The sequence below is a fragment of the Tachysurus fulvidraco genome, chromosome 14 (genome assembly GCF_022655615.1).
Source record: "Tachysurus fulvidraco isolate hzauxx_2018 chromosome 14, HZAU_PFXX_2.0, whole genome shotgun sequence".
Taxonomy (NCBI): domain Eukaryota; kingdom Metazoa; phylum Chordata; class Actinopteri; order Siluriformes; family Bagridae; genus Tachysurus; species Tachysurus fulvidraco.
Window position 1 is genome coordinate 7123579 of NC_062531.1, and position 27797 is coordinate 7151375.

Sequence of the window (27797 nt, forward strand, 5' to 3'; positions counted from 1 at the left end):
AGCTGTATAGGTCCCAGCCCATTTCATTGCTATTGGAAGGAGTAATTGTCAGTCAAAGCGGGTTCCCAAAAATGAGGTCATGCCACCATTGGCTTCTCAGCCGTCTATCTCTGCCATACAAGCACCGATTGGCTCAAATGAGGGCTTATTTGATTCGTTAGGACCTGGGCTATAAATATGACGTAGACTTTGAATTTTTTAATATCCCAATTAGGAGTTAGAGCGGCAAAACGAGATGATGGCGCACTTCTGTTTCCAGTTTTCAGAACACTAACGGAATATTTGCGGCGCGACCAGAGCGTTTTGGATTAAAAGGTTTACAGATTTCAATTCCTTGGACCTGTGTGGATTTTTGTGGATTATTTGTGTTGGAATATATTACCCCAGTGAAGAAAGAGACGCGTCTAAAGGTAAGGGAAAAACCGGTATTGCGCCACCTAGGTCAGTTTTGTCCAAAATTTTTTTCTAATTGTATGAAGGCTGTGAATCATATTGTGCTTTGTGTGTGGGCTTAAAAAATTATTGAGAGTATAAACTTTACTAGGTAAATAGGTTTTTTCGTGTTTTTGGAGGATTTGATGCTTTAAAGTTGAATTGAAGCTTGTTTCTGGGTCATCCCCTAGTGGCCACGGCACGGCGACCCGTAACAGAAATGCCAGAATCTGCACTGAACTCCAATTCCCATAATGCACCTCGGCCTACAAACATTAACACCTAGGACTACTCTGCCTGCCAACACAGCAACACAAACACATTCACCTGATTCCTGTTTACACTCCTGGAAATGAAATGTTTTATGTAGTAAATATTTTAATTACTTTAAATATACATTGAGTTATTTTTATATTTAATACAATAATGAAAATAATAGTTTGTGCCTTTCACGGTTTGTAATACAGTCATAATAGATGTCATTAAGTGAGTTTTAATGTTATATATATATATATATATGTTATATATGTTATATATGTTATATATATTATATAAATAAGACATGTTATTGTAATCTTTAAACACACTGTCAGTTACTAGTAAATTAGGTTCTTACAGTTTTGTCGTCTACTGGCGAAACTAATGAAGAAAAGTTGCTACTGACGCCGTGTTTCTTGTAGTTTGTTTTTAAAAAGCTGTCGTTTAGTTAACATAACGTCCGTCTCTTCAGCAGTGTCGTGTGCTTTCTGTGACGTAAACATTAAGGAGTGGACGCTGCAAATGGCTAAAACACTTGTGGTGATTTCGGGCAAAGTATTTTTACTTCTACAGAAGTTTTTCCAAAATTCGTTTGACTTATGAGACTTATTTTTATTATTAATCCTGCATGTAGATAATGCTGTATTTGTGCAACACAATAGAAGGGCGCAGGTTTGTTTTTTGCCTTTTTGGCCAGAAAATAAAGGTCTGTCTCAGACTGTTCATGGGCTTCCGGATGTTGCCTTGACCGTCACAGTTCCTCTTAACAGCTATGTAGAGCAAAAATGGCTATTAATATAAACCTGTGATGTACCATGCAGCTGCCAGCTAGACCTATTATCAGGGCTGCAGTTATAGAAACTTACACACCTTTGAAATCGTACTAGGTATTTTACATAGGTCCACATTATACAGCATAACATGCAAATCACCCCACCCGCATTGTGTGGAGACGCGTCCTATTCTGCCCCTGATTGGGTAATATCGTTGCCATCGTTGGTTTGATTGGATTCTTTTAGGGTTACGGGCGTGAATCACGGCCAATCAGAGTCAGAGGAGGGCGGGAGGCCGCCTCGCCGGTTCTTTTGCCAGAGTCAGAGTGACAGAAAATCCATATGAAAGATGCTTCAATACTGCACACTACTACTTCTGGTCCGCTGATATTCACTGATATACATCCACTGATGTTATTATGTTCATGATGTTCGTGGAAGATCTTTTGCAAGTTTGCAAGTTATAATTACTAAGTTATGGATCTGTTAATTTAATAATAAGTTAATAAAATATTGTTGGCGTATATTTATTATTGTCATAGCTGTGTATTTAATATGACCACTTAGTGAGAGACTGAGTGCATCTGTTCACACTGATTTCAATAGCAGATATCTTATTATAATGTCCATTGGTATCAATCTTAATATTTTTATGAATACATGTTTTAAGTTATGATATACCACCACTGGCACGCCATCGGGACGTGGTCATCGTGGCCTCGAGGGGTGTGGTCCCCGCTGCGGCAGGTGTCCCTTATTTTTCTGTATTGAAGGTGGCAACCCTAGTGGGCAACCCTAGTTAGGCTACACTAATACTGCCCCTTTCTGCTACTGTCAGACATGCGCAATGAACACTCTCTCCGCCGAAATTAAAGTGATTAAAATAATGAATCTACAGTTTACTTCGGTAATCCAACCCCGCCCACGGGAAACACGGAAGTATGTGGAAGCAATTTAGGTGGTCTAAATAAAATGTCGACCTTCGTTTTATTAATACACGTTATCTTATTTTTGTAAAGGATGTCTAGGATAAAATTGCAAACCTTAAATCTAATACATAATCTGTCTAATATACGGAGCTGATTTCGTCATGACATGTAAAACGCTCGCATTCTATGAAAATGTATCAAATATCACAGTAAATGCTTCACTGACCTCACTCAGAAAAATTACATTAAGAATACAAATTTAATATGAAAACATTTCATAAATTACATAAACCTCAATATCTTAAGATATAATAATCATCAGCAAAGTGAAAGTGATGTGACATACGGCTAAGTATGGTGACCCATACTCAGAATTTGTTCTCTGCGTTTAACCCATCCAAAGTGTACACACACAGTGAACATACACACGGAGCAGTGGGCAGCCATTTAGGCTGCAGTGCCCGGGGAGCAGTTGGAGGGGTTTGGTGCCTTGCTCAAACCCACAACCTTAGAGTTAAGAGTCAGACTTTCCCAAATAAAGAATCATCAATTGCAATGTAATTGCGATGTTGTATAAGAAAAATAGAAGAATTTAGAATAATGAACATGCATCAAACTGACTGCAGTCAGGAAAATTTACTTCCAATTAAATGTGTGAAATATGAAAACATTTCATGTAACAGTGTACAAGTTAAAGAACACAGAATCCAATGAAGCAGTAGGGTTGCAATAATAATAATAAAAGTTTATATACACAGTTTAATTAATAATTAAAAAACAAAATAATAACTTACAGTTTGTCTGCAAAAATGAATGCTCGCAGAACTCTTACTGCTGGTGTCTCCTTCCCTGGAAGTCCATACACCACAGTCTGTAGAAACACCAGGGAACAGTGCTTGCTGCCATCAACTAATTACATAGAAAATATTAATGTCAGTCAAAAGGCATTTTATCCAAGAATTGCTCCTAAATTGTCCTAAATATCCTGGGTGTGTCACGAATAAAATGACGGTCGAACATGTTTAGTTTCAAACCTTATTTAGCCTGAGCTGACCTCAGACATTCCCACTTGTTTCAAACTAACCATAGGCTCTACAGGAGTATAGGAATATAAATTTAATCCTGAAAAAAACATGTATTATGTAGTATGCTCGTAGTGAATGAATCTTGTTTGCTGTTGAATAAACCTCACGGATAAGTTAGCTACACAAAATGTAGAAGCCGAGCGGGAAACTGGATGTCCTGACAAAATATGTTACCATCAAGTAAACTCCGCCGTATCAAAATCATATCGAACACAGAAATCATTCATAATAAAGAAGATTTAACATGTACAAAAGTAATATTTAAAAAACATTCACCTTATTCCTTCCAAGCTCTGATGAAGATGCCAAGTGCGCTCTCCTGCTCACTGATCTGGGATCTGTGGTGAGTCGGAGCACGGCTGTCACGGCCGTGAGGTAATCTCACTTTAACTGACTGAAAGCCTAAGTTGCACATATAACATTAGTTTATACAGCAAAGCGGATTTTTTGACCTCTAGACTGGACTATTGTAATGCATTACTATGTGGTTGTCCTGCATCTTTAATAAATAGGTTACAGTTAGTCCAAAATGCAGCTGCCAGAGTTCTCACTAGGACAAGAAAGTATGACCATATAACCCCAATTTTATCATCTCTACACTGGCTACCTGTTAAGTTTAGAATTGACTACAAACTGCTGCTACTTACATACAAGGCTCTTAATGGTTTAGCTCCCATGTATCTAACTAGTCTTCTATCACGTTACAATCCTTCATGCTCTCTGAGATCACAAAACTCAGGACTTTTGGTAGTTCCCAGAATATCTAAGTCTACTAAAGGTGGTAGAGCGTTTTCTTATCTAGCTCCCAAACTTTGGAATAGTCTTCCTGATAGTGTTCGGGGCGCAGACACACTTTCCCAGTTTAATCGTAGATTAAAAACTCATCTCTTTAGTCAGGCGTACACATAATACATCCTATAGTATCATGCATTAGTACATCAGACCTGCACATTTTTATGAACAGCAGATATGTTAATCCCTTTCCACTACTTCTCTCTTTGTACCCATCCCGAGGCATCCAGACACTGTACCAGCTCCCAACGTCCTCTGTGGGACGAAGCCTTTGGACGTCCACTTAGCCGAGGCCGACTCTAAGAATCCTGAGACATCTCCAGTTAGACTCTGTGATACTAAGAAGATCCGAAGTCCATGATCCTTACACCAATACAAAATTTAACTGACTGTACATTACAATCACACCCCCAGTGTCACCCATATGAGGATGGGTTCCCCCTTGAGTCCGGTTCCTCTCAAGGTTTCTTCCTTTACCAATTTAAGGGAGTTTTTCCTTGCCACTGCTGCCTGAGTCACCTCAGACTTGCTCATAGGGGAATAAATACATACACATTGTGAACTATATATATCTAATAATAATCTAGAATTTTTTATTCTGTCAATTCTTTTACTTTTATTATTTGTTATTTCCTTTATCATTAATTATGTTTACCTTCTGCTCTATGTTTATGTTCTGTAAAGCTGCTTTGAGACAATGTCTATTGTAAAAAGCACTATACAAATAAACTTGAATTGAATTGAATTTTTTTATGGCAACTTACATTCCAGAAAGAATTTCACTCGCTTTTATCTGAAGACGCAAAGAAAATGGCGGCTTCTCGCACTGGTGTCGTCCGATTTTCATGTTGATGTGCATGCTCCCTTTCACGTCCGTGTTCCCAACCAGCACCGCTGGGTTATAGCTCAAGACAATTTTCAACCCAAACTTGGGTTAAAACAGCCTAAAGTCCTACCAAGTGGTCTCAACCCAGCATTTGGTTTGAAAAAACAACCCAGTGTTTTTTAGTGTGAACACTCTCTACTCCGCATATTGACAAGACACGCCCCTTTCTGCTAATTGACTACACGTTTGTTTTGTTTGTCAACCCGACTCAGTTTTCTGAAGCATTTTTCAAACATTGTGCACTGCACCTTTAAGTATACCAATGTTTGATGCACTTTTACTTTACCACAATATGATCAATTATCAGCACACATGATATTAGGTAGCTACATGCTAAGGCTAACTTTTTCTGTGTTAATGATAAAATAATGTTATGCACTTTCTCGATTGCAACCTCCGATTATACAGATTACATGGAGCTGCACGTACACGTTGGATTTGCCGAGTTCAGATGCCAATGTAGGTTCGCGAAGCCATGAGCATTAACAGTAAATCAAAATCCGCCATTGTTGATGTTGTGTTTGTCACATCTAACACAGCGGTATAAAGCTGACACTAACAAATTAATATTGATTCTCTGCAAAACTTACATATCAAAGCCATATCTCTGATATGTTGCATGTAAATTCAGATTAACATAAAAAAAAATAAAAATTAAAAAAAAATTCAAGTCCAAGTAACTAGCTGCAGTGAAAAGTAATGTGTAATAAATTACCACAGCAACAACATTTTTCAATCTGTATTTTAATGATTTATAATGTTAAGCAGAACTAAGGTTGCAAGGAAAATGGAAGACTCTCGTTTAATATGAAGTGGTGGAAGAGGTGACCACAAAATAGAATTGAGGAAAATTTAACATGGACTTCAGCAGGTCACAGTGAACATTACACATAAAAGGGAAGCAAAATATGGAGAAATGTGACAAAAGTCATGCACATGACGGTAATATTGTTGCAGTGTAATCATCAGGAAGAGAGCAGAGAGAGCATACTCGTTTAAATGCCACAAAATGTACATATACAGAATTTGGCAGATGTCATTATCCAAGGGATTTATACAGCTGAGCAGAGGATGGGTAAGGACCTCACTTATGGACTCAGCAGTGGCAGCTTGTTGGTGCTGGGATTTAAACTTTTAACCTGTAGTCCAACATCTCCACTATTAAGCTACCATTTCCCTCCTGTAAGTAATTCTCAGTTATGTTTCAATATGCTTTACCATTCAAGAGCTATTATTTATTATTTAAAGTTGTTAATCATCAAAATGTATTTAATTTGGTTAATGTTAATTTAGTAAGTGTGAATAATCTGTTAATTATTGATAAATATGCAAACGTTTAGATTTTCATAGTTCCATTATAATAAGTCCACAATAAGTACCTTTTCCAACTATCTTCTAAAAATGTATATTTTCCAATAAACTGCAAACAATTATTTCTAAAATAATAAAATTTAAAAAAATCAAACATGAATACATCATTATTTCTTCCACATTTATAAGCGTAATAATTAGAACGTGATAAACAGTCAAGTGAGTTTGAATATGCATATAAAACTGTTGTAGTATAAAATGTACTTTCGCCATAATCTTTTGGGTTTGAACATTTTGGCTAGGCGTATTTTGTTTATATCCTCACAGAACATCTGCGTCACCTTCTCATTTTTTTTGGCATTTAAAAAAATAGATAAAGCTATTTGTAAAAGAAATTAAACATTTCCCGATACATTTAACTTCCTTATTCAGAAAGCCTCATCTTGACAACACTATTACCTTGACTTCCCATTTTAGATTTAAGATTAAACATACATCCTGTCCTATTTCAGGTTTCCACGGAAATCAACCTCTTCTCAGTGAATTATTGAGGGAAAAGCTGTAGATGGTTGTCTGTTTACTCCTTTAGGTGTTGAAGCACTATACATTGTATGTTGAAGTCTATCCGTGTTTGTGGTTTCAAGTTTTTCTACTGTGCCTTAGCCGGTTGTGCTCTAATTTTTAGTCCTTTTATTTATTCCACATTTATTAAAATTATATTTATTAAAAATTTCTGTAATTACACACACCGTTCCATTTCGTGACGGATCAATAGATTTATTGATGGTGAAATATGTCATTCCTCGAAGCTTTTTCATCAAGCTGCACAGTACTGACATCCACCTTTGGGGCTCTGCGGACCCAGTTATTTGTAAAAATAAAAAAAAACAAAAAACCACTTTGTATTCTGAAAACTATAAAGAAAAAATTTATATAGAACTATGTGATTGAATTAAGTAATTTATAAATGGGTAGTAATTTTATTATTCTGATTTGTGTTTATGACTAAAGACCTGTAGCCTTATTAACATATGGTTTTGTCCTAGTACTAAACGTATAGGATAATCGGCAATGCTCACGTGTATATATAATCAAAATATTAATAAACATTAATACCATAAAACATAAATAAAAATAAATAAACATTAATGTGGAATGGAATGAAAAACTTTTTCTATTAACAGGACTTGTTAAAGAGTGCAGGGGCAAAGTCAAGTTCTTTTTATTTATTTCCCCTGCCATAGAATATTATTGCACACGGGACTAAGAATAAAAAAACATTAGCCTATCTGCACAAGAGGTGGTCCTTTGGTTCTGAGTGGTTTGGACACACACAATCATTCATATGCAAGTCAAGAGCTTCAATTAATTTTCACATCGGAATTAATAATAAAATATAAATTACATAATTTAAACTGCAGTCTTAATTTGCTTGTTAAGTTGTGCAGATAAATTCTAGTATGCAAAGACTCATACAGTATATGGCCAAAAAAGGAAACAGTATGTTCTGTTATACCATATAGATTTATAATTAAGATTATTTTACATTACAAACATTACAAAAATATATACAATAGACAACATTATTAGTACTTGACAGACATATTTTCAATATGCACAACAGTATATACCAGAAACAGTGTACAGTTTGTAATGCGTGTTAGTTAGCGTCATGGTTAACCCTTCTGCAGACCTGGGGTCTATTTGATCTGGAAAGTGTAATGTGTCATAACTTGGGTTTCCTTCCACTATTTACCAGGATTGTTCCAAATTATGAACTTGGCAAGTAAAATTAATTTTGTCTATTTTCAGATGAAAGATTCAGATTTTCATGTGCAGTGAACATACATACAGACACAAAAATGCACACATAAAATGTCCACTAACACACACACCCACACACACACAAATTGGAGATTGCATTTCATTAGGCCTCCATAAAAATAGAAATATTTCACACTTTTGATATGCCTTTGCCTAGCAGAGGGCAGAATATGATCTACCGAAATTATGCTACACACACACATTCAAACACTGTTCAAAGCATTGGGCACTGCATTTTAGTTGGCCTCCAGACAAAACAAAAGCTACACATTTGTAAACATTTCACACACACGTACACACACACGCGCACACACACATGTGCACCCACTCACTCACACTCACACAAATTGGGCATTGCATTTCATTAGGCCTCCAGAAAAAAAGCTACACATTTGTAAATATTTCTCACTTTTGATGTACCTTTGCCTAGCAGATGGCAAAATATGATCTACCAAAATGATGCTACACTCTGTGCTTGAGTGGTGTGTGTGTGTGTGTGTAGCCTGTTTTTGGGTGATCAGATGGCATCTGGTAGGCAAAATAGACATACTGTAAGTGTAAATAGTTCACAAATGTAAGCTGATCACACAGAATGGTGATAATTGATCCTATGCTGTCTTTTGATAAACAGATTAGCACTGTTGTGAAAAGCAGCTTTTTTCAACTAAGATCAATTGCTAAAATCAAGAAGATGCTTTCTATGAAGGACCTACAGACTGTAATTCATGCTTTTATAACCTCGAGATTGGATTACTGTAACTCTTTATTTTGGCTTGCCTAATTCATCTCTCGACCGTCTACAACTGGTACAAAATGCGGCAGCGAGATTACTGACTGGCACCAGAAAACGTGAGCACATTACCCCAGTACTTGCCTCATTACACTGGCTCCTGGTTAAGTTCCGTATTGATTTTAAGATTTTACTTTGTTTTTAAAGCTTTACATGGTTGTGCTCCCCAGTATATTTGTGACCTCCTCACTCCGTACCCTACCCCAGATCTCTTCGGTCCTCTAATCAATTACTTCTCTCGGTACCTCGTGCACATTTTAAAACTAAGGGCGATCGGGCTTTTGCTACGGTAGCTCCAAAGTTGTGGAACAATCTCCCTCTTCATTTAAGATCTGCTACCACTGTCTCATTGTTTAAATCTGCTTTAAAAACCCACTTTTACTCTGTTTTAACTCTGTTTGAAGGTTTTTTTTTTTTGGATTGTGTTTTTATTTTTGCACAGTTCGTTTGTTTTTACTCGATGTACAGCACTTTGGCTGCAACGGCTGTTGTTTTTAAATGTCCTTTATAAATTAATAAACTAAACTAATTGTATATTTTTCTTATTTATAAGCATTCAAGTCAATTTGACCTGGAAAAAAACAGGTTTTATTATTTACTGACATTAAAAATGGTCAAAATGGTTTCAAAACAATCTCCTGGCTGAAATATACCAGCCTGTAATTGTGCATTGACATTTGTGCCTCTAAAGTGAAAATAATTCAAGATCTGTTTTGTTTTTACTAGAAAATGAGGCATTTTTGTATATTAATGAGGTTTATTATACCAAATATTTTTTTTTCCAAAATATGTGTTATGTTGTAAACAAGTTAGACAAAAAAGGCTAAAAATATTTGCATAGGAATTCAGACGAGGTCTGCAGAAGGGTTATGAGTGGTGTTTCACAATTACAGCTTACACTCTTAGCAAGTCACAGAAGTGAATGTGTAATCAGCAAAAACAGCTGCAGTGTACCCTTTGTACACATTGTATTTCAAAGCAAATTTTCTTGTAGACAATGTAGATAATCGAGTGCTGATGTTACTGCGGGAAGTGACCTCATTGTATGAGCATGCTTCCATAGTTATGTCTTACCGATTCATCATAAGTGTCTGAATGGTATCAATATGCATTCAGTCTGCTGGTCTGTGGGATGCAACAATAACTGTTGAAAATATTTTTTTTTTACCAGCTATCAACTGAGAATTTGGATACCACCAAAACCCTCCATTCTGTCAAGTGCAGTTATAATTGCTAGGGTGCTGATTTTGTCCGTTTGCCCACTGACAGTCAGTCTACAAACAGTGAGAGACAGAATAACAAAAAAGAAATCCAGAAAAAAGCATATCAAAAAAGGTATACATTGATTTGCATTTTAATGAGTGAAATAAATATTTCAAATCTACATATGAAGAGCTCTTTTCCAAAAAAAAAAAAAAAAAAAAAAACAGTTTGTCATGTCATTTTGCTGTGTTGTGAACCTAAAAAAATGACTTTGAATGTATTACTAAATAAGTTGCCTGTTGAATATTATCATTACTATCGTTACTCTTTGTACAGTATAGCTTAAATGGGTTACTAAGTGATTGGAATTTATTGTTAACATTGTTGTATATTTATTTAATTAGTGTTGTTTGTGTGTTATTTTTAAATTATTTGTTTTATGTGGTGGACAATATTGAAACCTGAAATTAAAAATATTTATTTTTTACTATGTATTTTATGTTACTATGTATTTTATTTGGAAGTTATTTGTTTCCATGATGTCATATGTTGCATGTTTCCAATAAAGGATGGATTTATAGCGTTTTGGCAAAAAATAAAAAGAAACAAAATTGTTGTTTCATTTAGCAATCACTGTTTAACATGTTCAGACTGAGCCAACAGACCATTTTAACAGGATACATTGAATATAAAAAAAAAAGTGTGGGTCTAGGTAAAAAAGTCATTTTCATAAAAACTATTAAAATGGATTTATAGCGTTTTGGAAAAGAGCTCCTCATTATCCACCTATGCTACACAATTCACTGGGGTTTAGCTTGTAACTTTGCCAAACCAAATTGGCTCTATTTATAAAATTTGATGAATTGAGCTGTTGCCTTACCAGGACAGAGTTGAGAAAATGTATTTTTAATTTTCATTTTGTCAGCCCATCCGGCTACGAAGTACAAACAGGACACTTTACAACCATCAGACTCTCACTGGTATACTGTATTGAGATGGACTGTGGATTAAATGCAAATGTCTGCTATTGTTAGATATTACAATGGCAACATCTGTGCTGACTGCGGATCTCTATATACAAGTTTGCATGCATTGGTTCCATTCAAGTGGTCAAAACTGATGGTCATAAATATGACTGAAACAGGTCAAAACAGTTGGTCTATTAGTCCCTACATGTTTCAAGAAGCCTTTTTTAATTTTTTTCTTTAATGAAGAAAGATGTTGTTCATCTGCGTTAAAGAAAAGTTGCCCTGAATATGTTTTACCATCCCATGCATGATTCAAGAAATAATATCCACGATCAGATTACAGCACTTCTAATGTTTGTGAGCTCTTGCTCCAGTGGATCACATAACTGTTTTCCATGGTCATCTTCAACTGGAGAAGCCCCATGATCAGTGTGATTAAAAACACATGTCTCCTTTCTAAGACAAGAAGAAAGATGATAGAAATGAAAGATGTAAAGATACCACTAGAGGTACAGTAATAAAATCTCTTCTAGTGTTAGCCAGATTTATCAAAATATATAAGAAAAAAGAATTATTTATAGTTAACAAATAAAATAATAGATCATTTTGTTCTGAATACACATTCTGCATACTAGATCTCATATTGCCTCTTACCCATGCTTTGGTAAAGTAAATATGTCTTTTGTAAAAAGAAGAGAAAACAAAAACGTTGTATGAATAGAAGATTTTAAAAATATTACCTGTAAACATAAAGCAGCACTTCCATCTGGCTCGTGTCTTGATTTCCTCTAAGTACTGTCTGATTTAAGAGACAGTTTGGAAAAGAAATGTTACCAAAGATTCTAATTTAATAATAGAACATTTAAAAGACAAATTAAACACCATTCTTAGATTAATATGAAACTTACCTCCAAGTTGGCATTTCCTTCGCATTCTCACAATAGCAATAAGAAATCCAACCAAAACTACCACTATAACTAGGGAGACTCCAGCTATTAGAGCTACTGGAAGTTTTTTTCCACATTCAACATCCAAAGAATTTGTCCCTTTTGTTATTTCTGTAAGTTCAAAATCTTCACACCTGTCAAAATAAAGACAGATGTGTGATGTACATCGGCACATTTTAGCTGGAAAGGTAAACAGTTTTGGGTATTTTTTGGATGATTATTTGTAAATTTTCACCCTATGTTAAGTAAAAAGTAACTTCAGTTTTTTTAATCTCTAGAGTATAGTGCAAGATACATGATTAGCTGAGTTAAGTGTATGAATGTGCTAGTGTACAGGCATTTACTGTTTGGTAAGGTCTTTTTTTTAAAGTGTAATTAGTGATGTAACAGTGAAATGTGCATATATTAATGAGTGTGAAATGTACAAGAATTCTGAAAATTATAAAGTGCAATCTTTGCTAAAAATGTTAACCTGTTATTAATCAGCTTATTCCTATTATAGGCAGTATAATATAATATTTGTATAATATTAATCTTAATAATCTTTAACTTTTTGTATTATGTTTAAGTTCTGTAAAACTGCTTTGAGATAATGTCCATTGTTAAACGTGCCATGCAAATAAATTTGAAATGAATTCAGTTGAATTCAAGTACAAGTTTGTTTCATCTTGTACCTTTCCTTTTTGCTGATTTAGTTCAATGCTTTAAACTCTTTAATCAATATACAGAGGAAATGACTGGAAAAAGTGGATGGCCAGAAATGTTACACAGAATAATTAAAGCAGAAATTCAGAATAAGAATTATTTAAAAAAGTTAATACACTCACGATGAATGTGGTTTACAAATTTGAAGGGAGCCATTGGAGTAGGTCCCATCTGCACACTCTGTACATTCAGCATCTTTTAATGCTGTTCCTGCAAACAAAACAGTAAATAATCTAAGATCCTGCAACCCAGTGATTTACAGACTGCTAAAATGCTATAATAAATGCACATTACACCAACCTTTCTGCTTTATGTATTGTCCGGGGCTACATTTTGTATGTTCCACTGCATATCTGCAGCTGACACTGTATTCATCAGTACAGTAAAATCCCTCCAGCGGCTCACAAACTGTATCTGAAGTCAGTGTACAGGCCGTTTTTACTCTTAATCCCTGTCCTGTAAAAAAAAAAAAAACAATATGCAGAACATATTTAATACTCTTAATCAATAATGCAAATACACACTGAATATACCATTCAACATAAAAAATTGCTTTGTTACAAATTAAAATATTTACCAACATCACACACCGTACAGCTAATGCAGTTTGCAAGGCCGTTGGGTTCATCAGTGTAAGTTAAACCAACACATTGTTTGCATGTTGTGCTGGTGAATTCAGTGCAATGTCTAAAAACACAGCTTCCTAAAAATATATTAAAGAGGAGCTGAACAATCAATCAGTTACTTTCTCAGGGGGTCAAATGCATTTAACCATTTTAGTACATGACAAATTTGTACTTGATTCATATTTTCATATATATCAAGAGCAAAATTCTATAGTAAATCTCATTACCTGGTGGACACATGGGACAGCATTCTCCGTCTATTTCATATTCAGCTCGTGCACATGTGCAAATGTACATTTCAATATCCAGGAAGAAAACAGTAGTAATAATAAAAGTATGTTTTAAACTGGAAATCATTGTGAAAGTGCTGATGAGACTTCTCAGAAAGAAGAAAACGTTTCCTCCTCTGACTTTATGGCCTGCCACACTCCTTAGTGTTCAGGTCATCTGTTTCCAGTCAAGTCTGTTTCTTAATGAAGGCAGACATATTCTGGTTTATTTAGAAGTTTCAGTTCTGCAGCGATTTCTTGATGCCTCTTATGGATCATTTTACAGCTGCTTCGGACTTTCTGGAGTTTTGTCAAGCATTCAGATTTATTGAAGAAGAATCTGAAAAAGGAAAGCAGAAATTTCAGGATATAGAAAGGAATTCTGTCATGTAAAAACAGCACTGTCTTCAATATCCAGCAAAGAATCCAGAACATGTTTAAACAATTGGTTTGAAGAAAAAAATGCACCAGTTTTACTTTCACTTAAACAAAGGCAAAAGCTCAATGTGACAAAGTAGAAAAAAATATATAGCCCGAAATTATTCATACCCCTGGCAAATTCTGACTTAAAGTTACTTTTATTCAATCAGCAAGTTTTTTCTTGATTTGATTGACACAGGCATCTCCCAGAAGATAAGATGATGTACAAGAGGCATCATTTTGGGAAAAAATTATTACTCATCTTTTATTTACATTTGAACAAAAAGTGGCATGTCCAAAATTATTCATACCCTTCTCAATAGTCAATAGAAAAGCCTTTATTGGCTATTACAGCAATCAAACACTTGCTATAATTGCTGACCAACTTTTTGCATGTCTCCACTGGTATTTTTGCCCATTCATCTTTAGTGATGAGCTCCAACTCTTTCAGGTTGGAGGGTCTCCTTGCCATCACCCTGATCTTTAGCTCCCTCCACAGATTCTTGTAAGAAAAAAATGCGTTGTGTAAAAATACACTTCCTTAATACAGATCACACCTCACATTTTTTTGGGCCGGTGCCCAGTGTCGGCGAAGCCCTGCCTTAGGTCGTTCCCCTTCGGCCCTCAGAGAATCTTACCCGTCATCGGAACTTCACCTCACGCACACTGGTTTTAGCTCCATTCCATAAGGCAAACATATCACAGGTTTTCTTCTTAAAATTTGGTTCTATGTAAAATATTACTTGGGTTTGGAGCAGAGACACACAGAAACCATCACAGCCAACGGGAAAGTCCCACATTGATCATTGAATTATCTGCAATTTGCCGTTTCAATATAGTACACATACAACATAACATAATGCATTGACAAAGAATGAGAGATGCATACACAAACAGCAGTTTTGAAAGTTATATCCCAAATCAGATCAGAATAGGCAATAACCAAATCACCACTTTGCATTTGTTTAGTCAAGACATCTTTTCCCACAAGACCTTGTTGAGCTGTAACAATATGGTCGTCTTTTCTTTGCATTATGACATAATGACATTAACATATTATATAATAACATATTATATATTTTGGTAAATCAAAATCAAATTCTGGTACATCTTCCTCAAAGACTAATTGTCTGCTGGATTCAATGACATTGTCTGTAGAGTGTGGAATTAACATATGGAAAGTAATATTTTCCTATGAACCAAGCTGTCTCTGGAATCATACAAAGTAAAGTAACCTTAATTGGACAAAATGTTATCATGTGTTTATCATTAACAAAGATAGAAAAGTGATCATGAGTTGTGGTGACATGTTTTCCTGTGCGAAACTATTACTCTTGTAAAATTATTGTGGACATGTGTTAGATCGATTTCACAAGCCTCATAATTAGTGTGGGGTGCCCCACATAATGGTTGTTTTTCAAACTTGCAATGGTAACTGTGTGATAAACCTAACAGTCCTTAAAGTCCATTCTTTAATACATTCTTCTGTAATATTCCCAAATTGTCCATGCTTAGGATCCTTTCAAACAATTTTTCAAATCCTTTCCAATCCCTGAGATTATTTACTTGAAGATGTTCTCTGAGGAGGTGATGAACTGGTTGCCACATCACTGTGATACCTCAGGAATGCTGTTGTCAAGAAGACCTTATACATTCCTGTTACACTGTTCATCTGTGTCTGGAGATCATGCTGTAAGGTTCACCAAGACCGGAACCTCGATCCATTGTAGATAAGCACTTTGGGACAGCTTTGGGCAGCTGCTGTCATGAGGTAAATCTGTTTTGGGGCCTGATCTCTTGATGATGTTGTTATAATCAGAAAGATGGGTTACAAACATCGACACAGCAGAACGGGTGAGTGAGTCACATTTGTTAATCAAAGCAGATTTAAAACTGACATCATTCGGTGTGATGTCAGGATTGCCACTGAAAGTTTTAAATGTCTCCAATAATCACTCTGAAAATGCCATGGGTTGCTCCCCTGTCCTCATGTGCACATCAGATATTTTATCCCAGTCAACTGACATTACACCTAGGACTTCAAGCAGTGCTTGTCTCCTCTCTAACTTATTGGCAGTTCTAGTTTTGACTCTCTCATTTAACGCTCCAGACAAAGTGTCAGGCAAACACACAGTTAACAACACACACGCATCACCATCTGTGAATTTGTAAAAGTCAGCATATAGCTCAAAAACCTTTAGAAAGTCTAATGGATTTTGTTTGGCAGGATCAAATTTACCAATACTTTTAATCACAGCTTCTAGCTCATTGGGATTAAACCCTCCGACCATAGTAGAGGTCATTGGTTCCTCCTCTTCTTCATTAGCACCCATAGTCATAGTTAAGTGAACTGGAGCCATGGGGAACTTAACTGTACAGTCAGAGTGTTGACTGCTGACTGACTGAGAATCTCTTTCTGAGTTCCCATCACTGTCTAACATGTCAGGAACTTGATTACTCCACATACCACATAAAGATGTCTTACTGGTGCTAGTTTCAGTTGTGCCATTTTTTAAAAGGAATTTTAATTTTAAAACGTGTCCACAGATGAACTAAGCATGCTGTTGTTAGTTCTAAGGTGTACAATTTCACTCTGCATCCTAATCTTTTCTTCTTTCCAGAGTATTTCACTCATCTGGTGATCTCTTTTAGATATTATCCCATCATCTAGTCTAGATTGCAGTTGCTCGTTTTCAGCCTTTAATGCATTTAAAGTCTTATTAGTTACTTTGTACGATGCAAGAACTGCTTGCAGTGCATTGGCAATCTGTCCTTTTATGTTCTTGGGCATTTTAGGGTCATTTTCAAACTTAGAAATAGCCCACTCATATGGTTTATCCACGATGTTCTCTATTACATCAAACATTCCCTGAGAACCGTGTTTAGCGATGTACTTAACAAGATACCTAGTTAACCGTTAGTCTATTTATTCACAGCTTCAGTACTTAGGACGCAAATGAACAATACGTCGAGCTTTTGACCTCAAAAGTCTCACTGCTTCGGACACAGACACACTCCGTCTGGCCTCAAGGTCAACTACAGTAACACTTAACACTCACAACTCTCAAACAGTCACAAACACTCACCAACAGTAACACTCAAACAATAACACTCACAAACACTTTCAGTCACAGACAGTAACACTCACAAACTCACAAACAGTTTAAAATGTAACACAGTCACAGTTCGTCAGACAAAACCACAGTACGTCGGGTTTTTGTTATATTTTAAAAACAGTCTTCTTAGCCACAGCACTTTTGGACTTAAACCGTTAGTTTAACACAGTCACAGTACGTCTGACAAAACCACAGTACGTCGGGTTTCTTTGCATTAAACCTAACCGTTTACTTAACCACAGTACATGGACTTAAAACGTAAGTTTAAAACACTGTTACAGTCTGTCAGACAACACCATACTACCTCGAGTTATTGCTTTAAACTCTACAGAGCCGCGGTGCGTCGGGCTCTTTACACTATCACTGTTTCAGTTACTTTAGAAACACTTAGCTAATTCAACTGCCACACTGCATCGGGCTGATTCAGTTACTTTAGAATCTTAACAGAATTATAAAAGAAGAAAATACCACTTTTCTTACCTTTCCCCACTTTTTTTTTTTTTTTTTTTTTTTGGAATCCGTCGCTGGGTGGCTCACCATTGTAAGAAAAAAATGCGTTGTGTAAAAATAAGACAATGATGTTGAAGATCTTAATGGAGAAAAAGAAGTTTATTCCAGCATAGCAGTGACAAAATACATGGCGTACTTTGGGTTTGATGGAGTCAGAAAGAACACGAACCCCAAGCAAATTCTGCTCACACATTTTATACTGTTTTCCTCTTTGTAGTTTAAATGAGATTCTACTTTGAAGGTGTATTGAGCGTAAGATCTGAGTGTCTCCCAAATGGCTGGGTCACACCTTGTTATCTAGCCAGATGTCTTTAAAGGTTAATCACGATCACGTATACCTTGTCTTGTTATTGTTACAATTGTTATCAGTCAAATAGTCAATTTAAATGGTAATCGCAGTCACGTAAACCCTTTGTTCATGGTGATCCTTGATGTCCTGCTGCCGTTCCCATATTTATAAATGAATCAGGTTTATACGTTTAGAGTCCTAAACATATTACCTTATGATACTTGAACCTTTTTAGGAATGAGCTCTTTTAGATGTGTACCTTGGAGTGGAATTTTGGGTGCAATTTCTGTAATTTCTTACATTCTCAATCGGATTTAAGTCAGGACTCTGGCTGGGCCACTGAAAAACGTTAATGTTTTTGTCTGCTAACCATTTCTTCACCGCATTTTCTGTGTGCTTTGGTTCGTTGTCGTGCTGAAATGTCCACTGGTGCTCAAGGCCAAGTTTCTCTGCAGACTGCCTGATGTTCTTGAGAATTTTGATGTATTTCTCCTTTTTCATGGTGCCGTTTACTGTGATTAGGTTCCCTAGTCCACCAGCTGAAAAACATCCCAAAACATTAGGTTTCCACCACCATGTTTGACTGTGGGGATTGTGTTCTTAGGGTTGAAGGCTTCTCGTTTTTACGCCAAATTTGGCCAAACAATTAAATTTTTGTTTCATCTGACTATAAAACAGAAGACCAGAAGTCTTCTTTGTCCAGATGAGCATTCACAAAGGCCAAGCAGGCATGTGTGTGCATTATCTGGAAAAGTGGTGTCCTCCTTGGTCTGCGTCCGTTGAACCCAGTGGTGTGCAATGTCCGTCCGTTGAGATGTTGCCACTAGCAGAGCCCAGATTCATCATGATGGCCTTGGTGGTGATCCTTGGATTCTTTTTTTTTACCTCTCTCACTATCCTCCCGGCCAGCAGAGGTGTCACTTTTGGTTTCCGACCACATCCTCTGAGATTTTTCACAGTGCGGAACGTCTTGAATCTTTTAATAATACTTTGCACTGTAGCCACTGGAACTTCAAAACATTTAAATAAGGTCTTATAGCCCTTTCCTGACTTGTGAGCAGCCACAATGCGCAGGCACAGGTCCTCAGTCAGGTCCTCAGTGAGCTCCTTTGTTTTCGCCATGACTTTCCACAAACCAACAGCAGAGAGCTTCTGTTTTTCACCTGTTGAGTTGATTAAAACAGCTGTTCCCAATTAATCAGGGTAATTAGGATGCTTTAAAACAGCTTGGACCTTTTGGAATGGTATAGATCTTTTGTTTTTCCCATAGATTGACACAGTTTGCAAAGGGTATGAATAATATTGGACATGCCACTTTTTGTTCAAATGTAAATAAAAGGTGAATTTTATTATTTTCACAATGATGCCTCTTGTACATCGTCTTATCTTCTGGGAGATATCCTATGTCGTTTCTAATCAAGAAAAAACTTGCTGGTTGAATAAGAGTAACTAAGTCATAATTTGCCAGGGGTATGAATAATTTTGGGCTTGACTGTATATACAATGACTAGTTGGCTATAAGTATTGTAATGGTGCAAAAAGTCAAACTTCAGAAGCATGTCATCAATAACCTTTATTGAAACAAACACATTGGACTTAAACAACAACAGGGTAATCAACATGCAACAAAGAGTTACTAATAGGCTTTGTTCATCCACAAAAGCAGCTGGTTCTCAAAGTTCTTTGAGCCAATGCATGCTCTTCTTGTCCTGAAGATCAGGCCCGGCAACACTAAACAGTCTTTCACAGGCTGCTGAGCTTGGGAGAGTCATATTAAGCTTAAGGGATAGCTGGCACACAGCTGGGAAGGACTTCAGTACCTCTGTGTCTCCTGGGCACCCCAGGTATTTGGCTAATAGTTGGTCCTATTACATCTTTACAAGGACCCATAGGGCCCCATACAGGCGCGTGCGTGCACTCTCATACACAGACAAGATCATGACTATGGCCACGTTCACACTGCAGGTAAAAGGCCACGTTCACACTGCAAGTCTTAATGCGCAATTCGGATATTTTGCTCAGATCTGATTTTTTTTGTTCACATTACCTTTTAAAATGTGGCCTAGATCAGTGAACTGTTTGCTGTTTCGAACTGACACACATGCGCAAACAAACAATAACAATCACGTCACATGCAGCACGCCGTTGCGCTAAAAAGTTGGCGAGGTTATGGAGGAAGTATTGTATCATCTGGTGCAAGCAAACATATCATGTAATGCTATAATGTGATGTATTCAATGCAAACATTATGAGCTGGTTCACGTAACCACTTTATATAACACCCTTAACACACACACGTTACCAGTCACGTTTGTGTCACGTTTTCGCTGGCGCATAATTCTGACGAATGTCGATATAGAAAAAAACAAACAAAAAAAAACCTCGGTTTTGGCCACTTTTACCTGCAGTGTGAACGTGGCCAAAGTGGCCCAAATCTGATTTTTTGGGGGGTCAAGTGACTAGGTCAGACTTCTTCAGGAGTAGTGTGAACACTCAAATCTGGCCCAGATCTGATTTTTTCAAATCAGATCTGAGCCACTTCCATATGTGGTCCTGAATCAGACACAAATCTGATTTTTTTCAATGTGGCCGCAGTGTGAACAACCAAGGCGGATTTGATGCGACATTTAAGTCAATCTACATCGACATTCGTCACAATTATGCGCCGGCGAAACCTTTTTTTTTGTTGCGCTGGCGAAAACGTGACAAAAAACGTAACTGTTAACGTGTGTGTTAAGAGTGTTATATAATGTGGTTACGTGAACCAGCTCATAATGTTTGCATTGAATACATCACATTATAGCATTACATGATATGTTTGCTTGCACCAGATGATACAATACTTCTTCCATAACCTTGCCAACTTTTTAGCGGAATGGCGTGCTGCGTGTGATGTCATTGTTATTGTTCATTTGCGCATGTCCGAATTGAGCATTAAGACTTGCAGTGTGAACGTGGCCTTTCTTTAGTATATACCTTATCAACCAGCTGTAGATTATCGCTTTGCACAATTAACTTACAAATATTGCATACAGTAACAATATAAACTCAGATAACATTTGGTTAAAGTTGAATTTCAAATCTCACACCGAGCCACCAAACTAGTTTGCATCATAGCCTTTTGGTAGCAAGCAAACCATTGGCATGTACCCAAATTTGCCACAGCAAACATTGCAAATTTATCATTATTAGTACTAGGTCACTACAATATTGTCAATATTCTACTAATAATAACAAAAACTATAGCTTTGCACAATTAACTTACAAATATAGCAATAATTTAAGCTCAGATAACATATGGCTAAAGTCAAATTTGTTAATAATTCACTGATAACAAAATTTCAGCTTACCTCAATATGCTTTTTTAAATTAGACGGCGAGGTTTTGAAAGCCATTAACTAGTGGTATTTGGGTGAGCGTAGCTTACAGCGCATGCGCAATGACTTATTTTTCCATCCAACCATTTAAAACATTCTTCCAGGTACAGCCATGGATGTATAAGGGTTGGTTGGTCTTCCAGGCTACCAACTTCCTCGCTGGTGCTGGTTGTTGAGCCATTGAGTTTTGAGACACCTTCATACTTGGCTATGTCCAGCGTTGGTAACTGAAGTGTCACGTGATTTGTGTCATGTGCAGGTGCGATGGGTCCCGTACAAACCAATAGGGTGTCGGAATGGTACATGTTTAATACTTCTCATCCAACCACAATCAAATTCACTCTATCTGGATGGTGCAATTTATCTTGATAGGCTTTTTAATGATGACAAACCGAAATGAAAACAAGCCGAAATGAAATAGGTGTAATGAGGCTATTTTTAGAATGTAAGGAATAGAAAGTACAGATAATTGCGTGAAAATGTAAGGAGTAGAAGTAAAAAGTATGCTAAAAAATAATTGCTCTATTAAAGTATAGATACTCAAAATTTCTACTTAAGAAAGTAACGAAGTATTTATACTTCGTTACTTAACACCTCTGGAGATTATGAATGTATCTAATTGACTGTAAAGAAAAATGGTACCGCTCAATTAAAATGCATAGGGATATGACAAAACATCCACTCTGGGCCTCAAAATCCTCTCCCGATGTAAATTTAACCCCCTACGAATTAATACAGCCTCTTCATCAACAGGATCGTCCATAAAAGAACATTTCATTCACTTTGTTGCTCTCTGCATAACTGAAATGTGTGCAATGAATGAGGTGTTTAAACTAGAGGTCTTCTCAGGACTAAAAAAATGTACCTGACCCGAAGTGACCCGAAGCACTTTTTACCCAAACCCGACGTGCATATATATATGGTTTTTTTTTAAATAAAGACCCGACCCGAGACAAACCCGAAAGAATTAGACCCGAGTCCGACGGCAATTTTTTTTTAACCCGACTGGACCCGAATGTTGCATAACTCTACACTAAAGTAACCTCTACAGCTTGGATCCAAAATTGATTGATTGACAGGTCTGTTTCAACGAAAATTAGCTTATCGCCAGCCACATGATGTCGCAAGCGTTCTTGGCAAACAGAGGACCGGTTGGAAAAGGACTCGAGTCAATGCACACACGCGAGATACAGTAGTTCGGGTCTTCTCAAGTCCGTTCGGTAAAAACACCTTTATTTTAAATTACCCGAGACCCGATGCCGCTATTATTATACCCGAGCCGTGTCCGAGGCACACGTGAAACTTTTAGACCCGAGCCTGCTCGGGTCGGGCCTCGGTTTTTCGGATCTAAGTGGACCCGTGAAGAACTCTAGTTTAAACATCGCTTCAGTGGTGTAGTCTAGTTTTTTGTAGTGAGTATACTGTGACCCCCCCCCCCAGCCTCATACGCACCCATCCTAGAGCGACACCCCATAGGCACCACCACACTCACTAATGCATAAAATATGCATCTACATGTAATTGAGAGCATTATTAAAGACTGCTTATGTGTTATCAACATTCCAATTTATTATAAGCAACAAAAGACAGTCAGCTGATAAAACCTGTGCTCCAGGTCCCATATTCATATAACATTTAAGGCTAAATGTAATCAGACAGTTGGCAGCACCCATTGACTTTCACAGTAGGAAAAAATATAGACTATGAAAGGCAATGGGTGCTGCCAACTGTCTGATTTACCAACATTTTTCAAAATATCATATTTTGTGTTAAACAGAAGAAAGAAACTCATACAGTTTTGGAACAAATCGAGGGTGAGGAAATAACACAATTTTCATTTTTGGGTGAACTTTATACCTTTATGAGCTACATTTAGCCTTAAATGTTATATGAATATGGGACCTGGAGCACAGGTTTTACCAGCTGTCAATTTTAAGAGTGAACAATAAACATTTGTTCAGTTTTATCACCAACACTCTTTCATTGCAGAATATTATGAACTGAATGAACTGGTAGTTTACAAAGCTTTCCAAATACATTTGTACTCGGGCTGTGGGTGAAATGTCACCCGAAGCTGCTGTAGCTTTAGGCGCAGGCTTCCGAAAACACTTAGGGTGTAGTTTGAGTCTGCTTTCGTTTCATATCTTCTTTTACATTAGTTAGTTTATTTCAAATTTGCGCCACAAAACACCACCAAGCAACTAATTTTCCTCCTTGGTAGGTGACGTCAGATCAGGTCACAGGCCACGGAAGCCCCAATGGTCCAAAAAGTTAGTGATTCGCAATCGCAACAGTCTGTGTTCGCAACACAGACGGGGTGAATTTATAAATGAAAGTTCTGTCACAAAACGATAGTTACGTATCCTCACGCTTTTTAAGTGGGTATACGGAAATCCTTGGCATTTCCTAGTGGGTATACGGCGTATACCTGCGTATCACGTTGACTACACCACTGCATCGCTTCCTCTTTAAATAATAAAAAAAAGGGAAGAGCCCTACTAAACTCTGGAGTTTACGGAAGAAAACCTGCTCCCGACCAGGTTAGGTTCACAGAGTAAGTTACTATGGTAAGTAACTGAGTATAAGTTACCTCTCTTTCAGAAACGGGCTTAACTTAACCTGCTATCTCGCGTTTAACATACCTCCCTTTCTGAAACGGAAAACCCAGAGTTTCCCTCATTTCAGGGTTAACATAAGCACTATTCGGACAGGACTAGATTTACAGTGGGTCGTTAAGAGTTAGAATTTTTTTCAGCCGACGTCTGTCATTTCATGTATGGATTCGGACGGGACTAACATCTCTGTGTTTATTACGGAGGTAGGAGTGTCTGTGTTTTACATGTGGACGTTGCACAATACCACATGTCCAGAATTCGTGGATTGCGTATGGTCATACGTGATAAAATATGATCAAATGTATTTTGAAATTAAGTAAATTTACATTTAAGCACTTTAAAATGTAAACATCCTAACCTGTTAAGTGTTTAAAAATATTATACACATTATAAGAATATTAAAAATAATTTTAAAAAACAAATGCAAAAAATGTTTATCATCATATGGTTTTATATAGAACTTCTTATAAACTCACTGGAATAAATATGTTATGTCATTTTCACGTTATGCAATTGACTATGGAAATGAAAAACTGATACCTAAAACTGATATTACAGGAGCCAGTCTTAACAATTTACATGATTTGGCTCATCTTTTTTTTTTTTTTTTTTTTCTTCGCAGGGTAACAAACACATTTACATCCATTATTGGTGTGCAGAAAGCAGAAACCTGAATACCGGTGCGCTAGAGTTAATACAGTAGTTCACGTTGATCAAAACAGACAAGAAAACGCGTTCTGGAAAAAACATTTCCGGCAATCACAGACATTCGCATTCAGACGGGATTAGATTTCTCAGAGAAGCGCCGAGTTTGCTGAAAAACAGTAGGTAATTTGCTCTGGAATTTTTACACAGGTAGTGTGAGAAAAAGACAGACATGGCAGATTCGGACGGGATTAAAATCACAAAGTACGTCTGTGAAACTGAAATTTCTCTAACGACCCTCTGTAAATCTAGTCCCGTCCGAATAGTGCTATACTCAGAGTTTTCACTTAATCTCCTTTCTGAAAAAGGCCCCTGGACTCAGTCACCTTCACACACACATAAGCACTGTCACTACATCTTCACAAAGTATTCATTCATTTCGGACTTTTCAGCTGCCATACTAAGCCTTATATTTATTACTTTTGAATATTGTTTGCCTAGATCTTGGATAAAAAAAAAAGCAAACAAAGAATCCAACAGAAACCTTTGACCTTTGTATTCTGTAGGCTTTTCTAATACTTTCTTTTTAAAGCATTTTAAATCTTCAAAAGTAACTTTGACACTTAACATTGTTCATGTTTAACTACTTGTTTTAACTACAGTATTTGCCATTCACCTCTATCATAGCTAATCTTTTGTAGTATTTTATCTAAGGTAATCTAAAAGAAAAAGGTATGCAGACAACAAAAACGTGCATGTCAGCTGTCAGCTTGCTAGTCAACTCAAGTCAAGTCAAGAAGCTTTTATTGTCATTTCAACCATATATAGCTGTTGCATTACACAGTGAAATGAGACAACGTTTCTCCAGGATCAAGGTGCTACATAAAACAAAGACAGGGCTAAGGACATGTAAGTAGTCTTAGCCACATAAAGTGCAACTGTGCAACCTGGTGTAAACAGTGCAGGACAAGACAAACAAGACAGTGCAGGACAAAAGACAGTGCAGAACAAAAGACAGTGCAGACATTAAGTTACAAGACAATACAAAAAGTACAAAAAATGCAATACACAAAAGACAATAAACAGTAACAGAAACAGCGCCGAACGACCGGTGTAAATACTGAATGTTCAAACAATATTTCATGCAGTAAAAGAATGAATATAGTTTCTTAGCAGAAGATCCTTTGGATTATATATAGAGTTGTGCAAAAAACAGCAGATGACTGAAATATTGTATAGTATGTGCGAAATGGCTGAGATATTGTACAATATGTGCATGTGGACAGTATGTGCAAAAACAGCAGAAAAGTGTGCAAAACAGTGTGAGAAGTCTGATGGAATGTTTTATAACATTCCATCAGACTTTGAAATGTTGAAATGTTTTATAAAGTATTAAATAATTTTATTACTTAAAATGTACATTGACTTATTTTTATATTTAATACAATAATGAAAATAATAGTTTGTGCCTTTTTTGGTTTGTAATTCAGAGGCAATATTTGTCATTAAGTGAGTTTTGATAATGTTTTAAAGATTTTGCCAAAAAGTTTTACCTGCTATTTATCTGTCATCATATAATATAAATAAGACATGTTATTGTAATCTTTAAAATACAAATACACTGTCAGTTAGTAGTAAATTATAATCTTACAGTTTTGTCGTCTCCTGGAGAAATTAATGAAGAGAAGCTGCTACTGACGCCCTGTTTCTTGTAGTTCATTTTTAAAACGCTGTCGTTTAGTAACAAAGTCTGTCTGTTGAGCAGGGAGTGTCTTGTGCTTTCTGTTCTGTAAAAATGCGCCTTCCTCAGTTTTTTCTCATGAGCAAGGGCAAAAGGGACTGCCTGGAGGGGGCAGTGAACATTTCAACTGGGGGGGCCAAGCTGGGGCGAGTTGTATTGTTAGAGGGGCCAGTTACATTTAGACCTTATTGTTGTCATATCATTTTCTGCACTGCACTGCAGGCATTAACAGGCAAAATACCATGTTTATAATCATTCAATGTATTTGCATTTAAATTTTATTTTTTACATTTGCATTACATATTCAGTATCAGTCACAGTAACTGTATTCTACGATTTTTGTGGGTTTTTTCCAAAATGACCAGCAAATTCATAATATTATATATATATATATATATATATATATATATATATATATATATATATATATATATATATATATATATATATATACACGTGTGTGTGTGTGTGTATATATATATATATATATATGTATGTATGTATGATGTATGTATGATATGTATTACAAATGTAAAAAATAAAATTTAATATAAAATTTAATTTAATTAATATATATATATAAAGTATGTATACCCTTTTCATTTCAGCAAATAGTTTTCATTTACATAAATATTGAGAATTAATTTTTAAGAGCACTTATAACTTCATCTGTCTCTCTTAGTATTTTTCAGTTTTCATTTATTTGCTGATGTATTTTGCTGTATTTATATATTTATTTTACCACCCTCATTTTTACTCTTCGTCATGTGTTTTTGTTGTTATTACTACAATTATATACAAAAATATTTTGTTGGTATTACTATTACCTGAACCATTTGGCTCTCTCACACTGTCTACCTTATTTTTTCTATGGAAGAACGACATGATGTTCTCTCTCTTCATTTTGGTGAGAAGTATAGAGCAATGGGGACCAAAAAGCTTATGAATTAATTTACTGAAAATAATACTGACTTGCTAGGTAACTAACTCAAAACCATGAGTTTGTTGATCATATATTTTATCCCTTTTCAAACTGTCAAAAACTAACAAATGGCCAGGTTGACATTAGTATACTTAAGTAAAGTTGGCCACATATTCACAGGTCCAATAACTCAAATTACACAAATAACACCTCTTTTTTTTATAGTAGTAATGTAGAGAGGCAGCTACAGCCCAATTTTCCTCAAAATCAGCTTTCCTCCGCGGTGGACAAAATACATAAGTCTCTATGTGCGAACACCTGGGTCAGATTCCAAGGGACCGTCTGCAAAGTGCAAAACCCGAAA

At 36.3% G+C, this 27797-nt stretch overlaps 1 protein-coding gene and 1 long non-coding RNA gene across 2 annotated transcripts; one reads left to right on the forward strand and one right to left on the reverse strand.

Annotated features, from left to right (window-relative positions):
* The first annotated feature begins 348 nt into the window (after positions 1–348).
* Positions 349–1413, forward strand: LOC125138564. Its single transcript, XR_007137784.1, has 2 exons — positions 349–410; positions 624–1413. It is a non-coding gene; the product is annotated as an uncharacterized LOC125138564 (long non-coding RNA).
* Positions 1414–10444: 9031 nt separating this feature from the next.
* LOC113634308 (tumor necrosis factor receptor superfamily member 14-like) lies at positions 10445–26546 on the reverse strand. Its single transcript, XM_047800354.1, has 8 exons — positions 26422–26546; positions 13757–14138; positions 13481–13606; positions 13204–13359; positions 13026–13113; positions 12160–12332; positions 11992–12050; positions 10445–11707 (listed from the first exon to the last, which is right to left on the reverse strand). Exons 2-7 carry the CDS (start codon positions 13884–13886, stop codon positions 12040–12042), a joined length of 684 nt encoding a protein of 227 aa, XP_047656310.1. The 5' UTR covers positions 13887–14138; positions 26422–26546; the 3' UTR covers positions 10445–11707; positions 11992–12039.
* Between the last annotated feature and the right edge of the window lie 1251 nt (positions 26547–27797).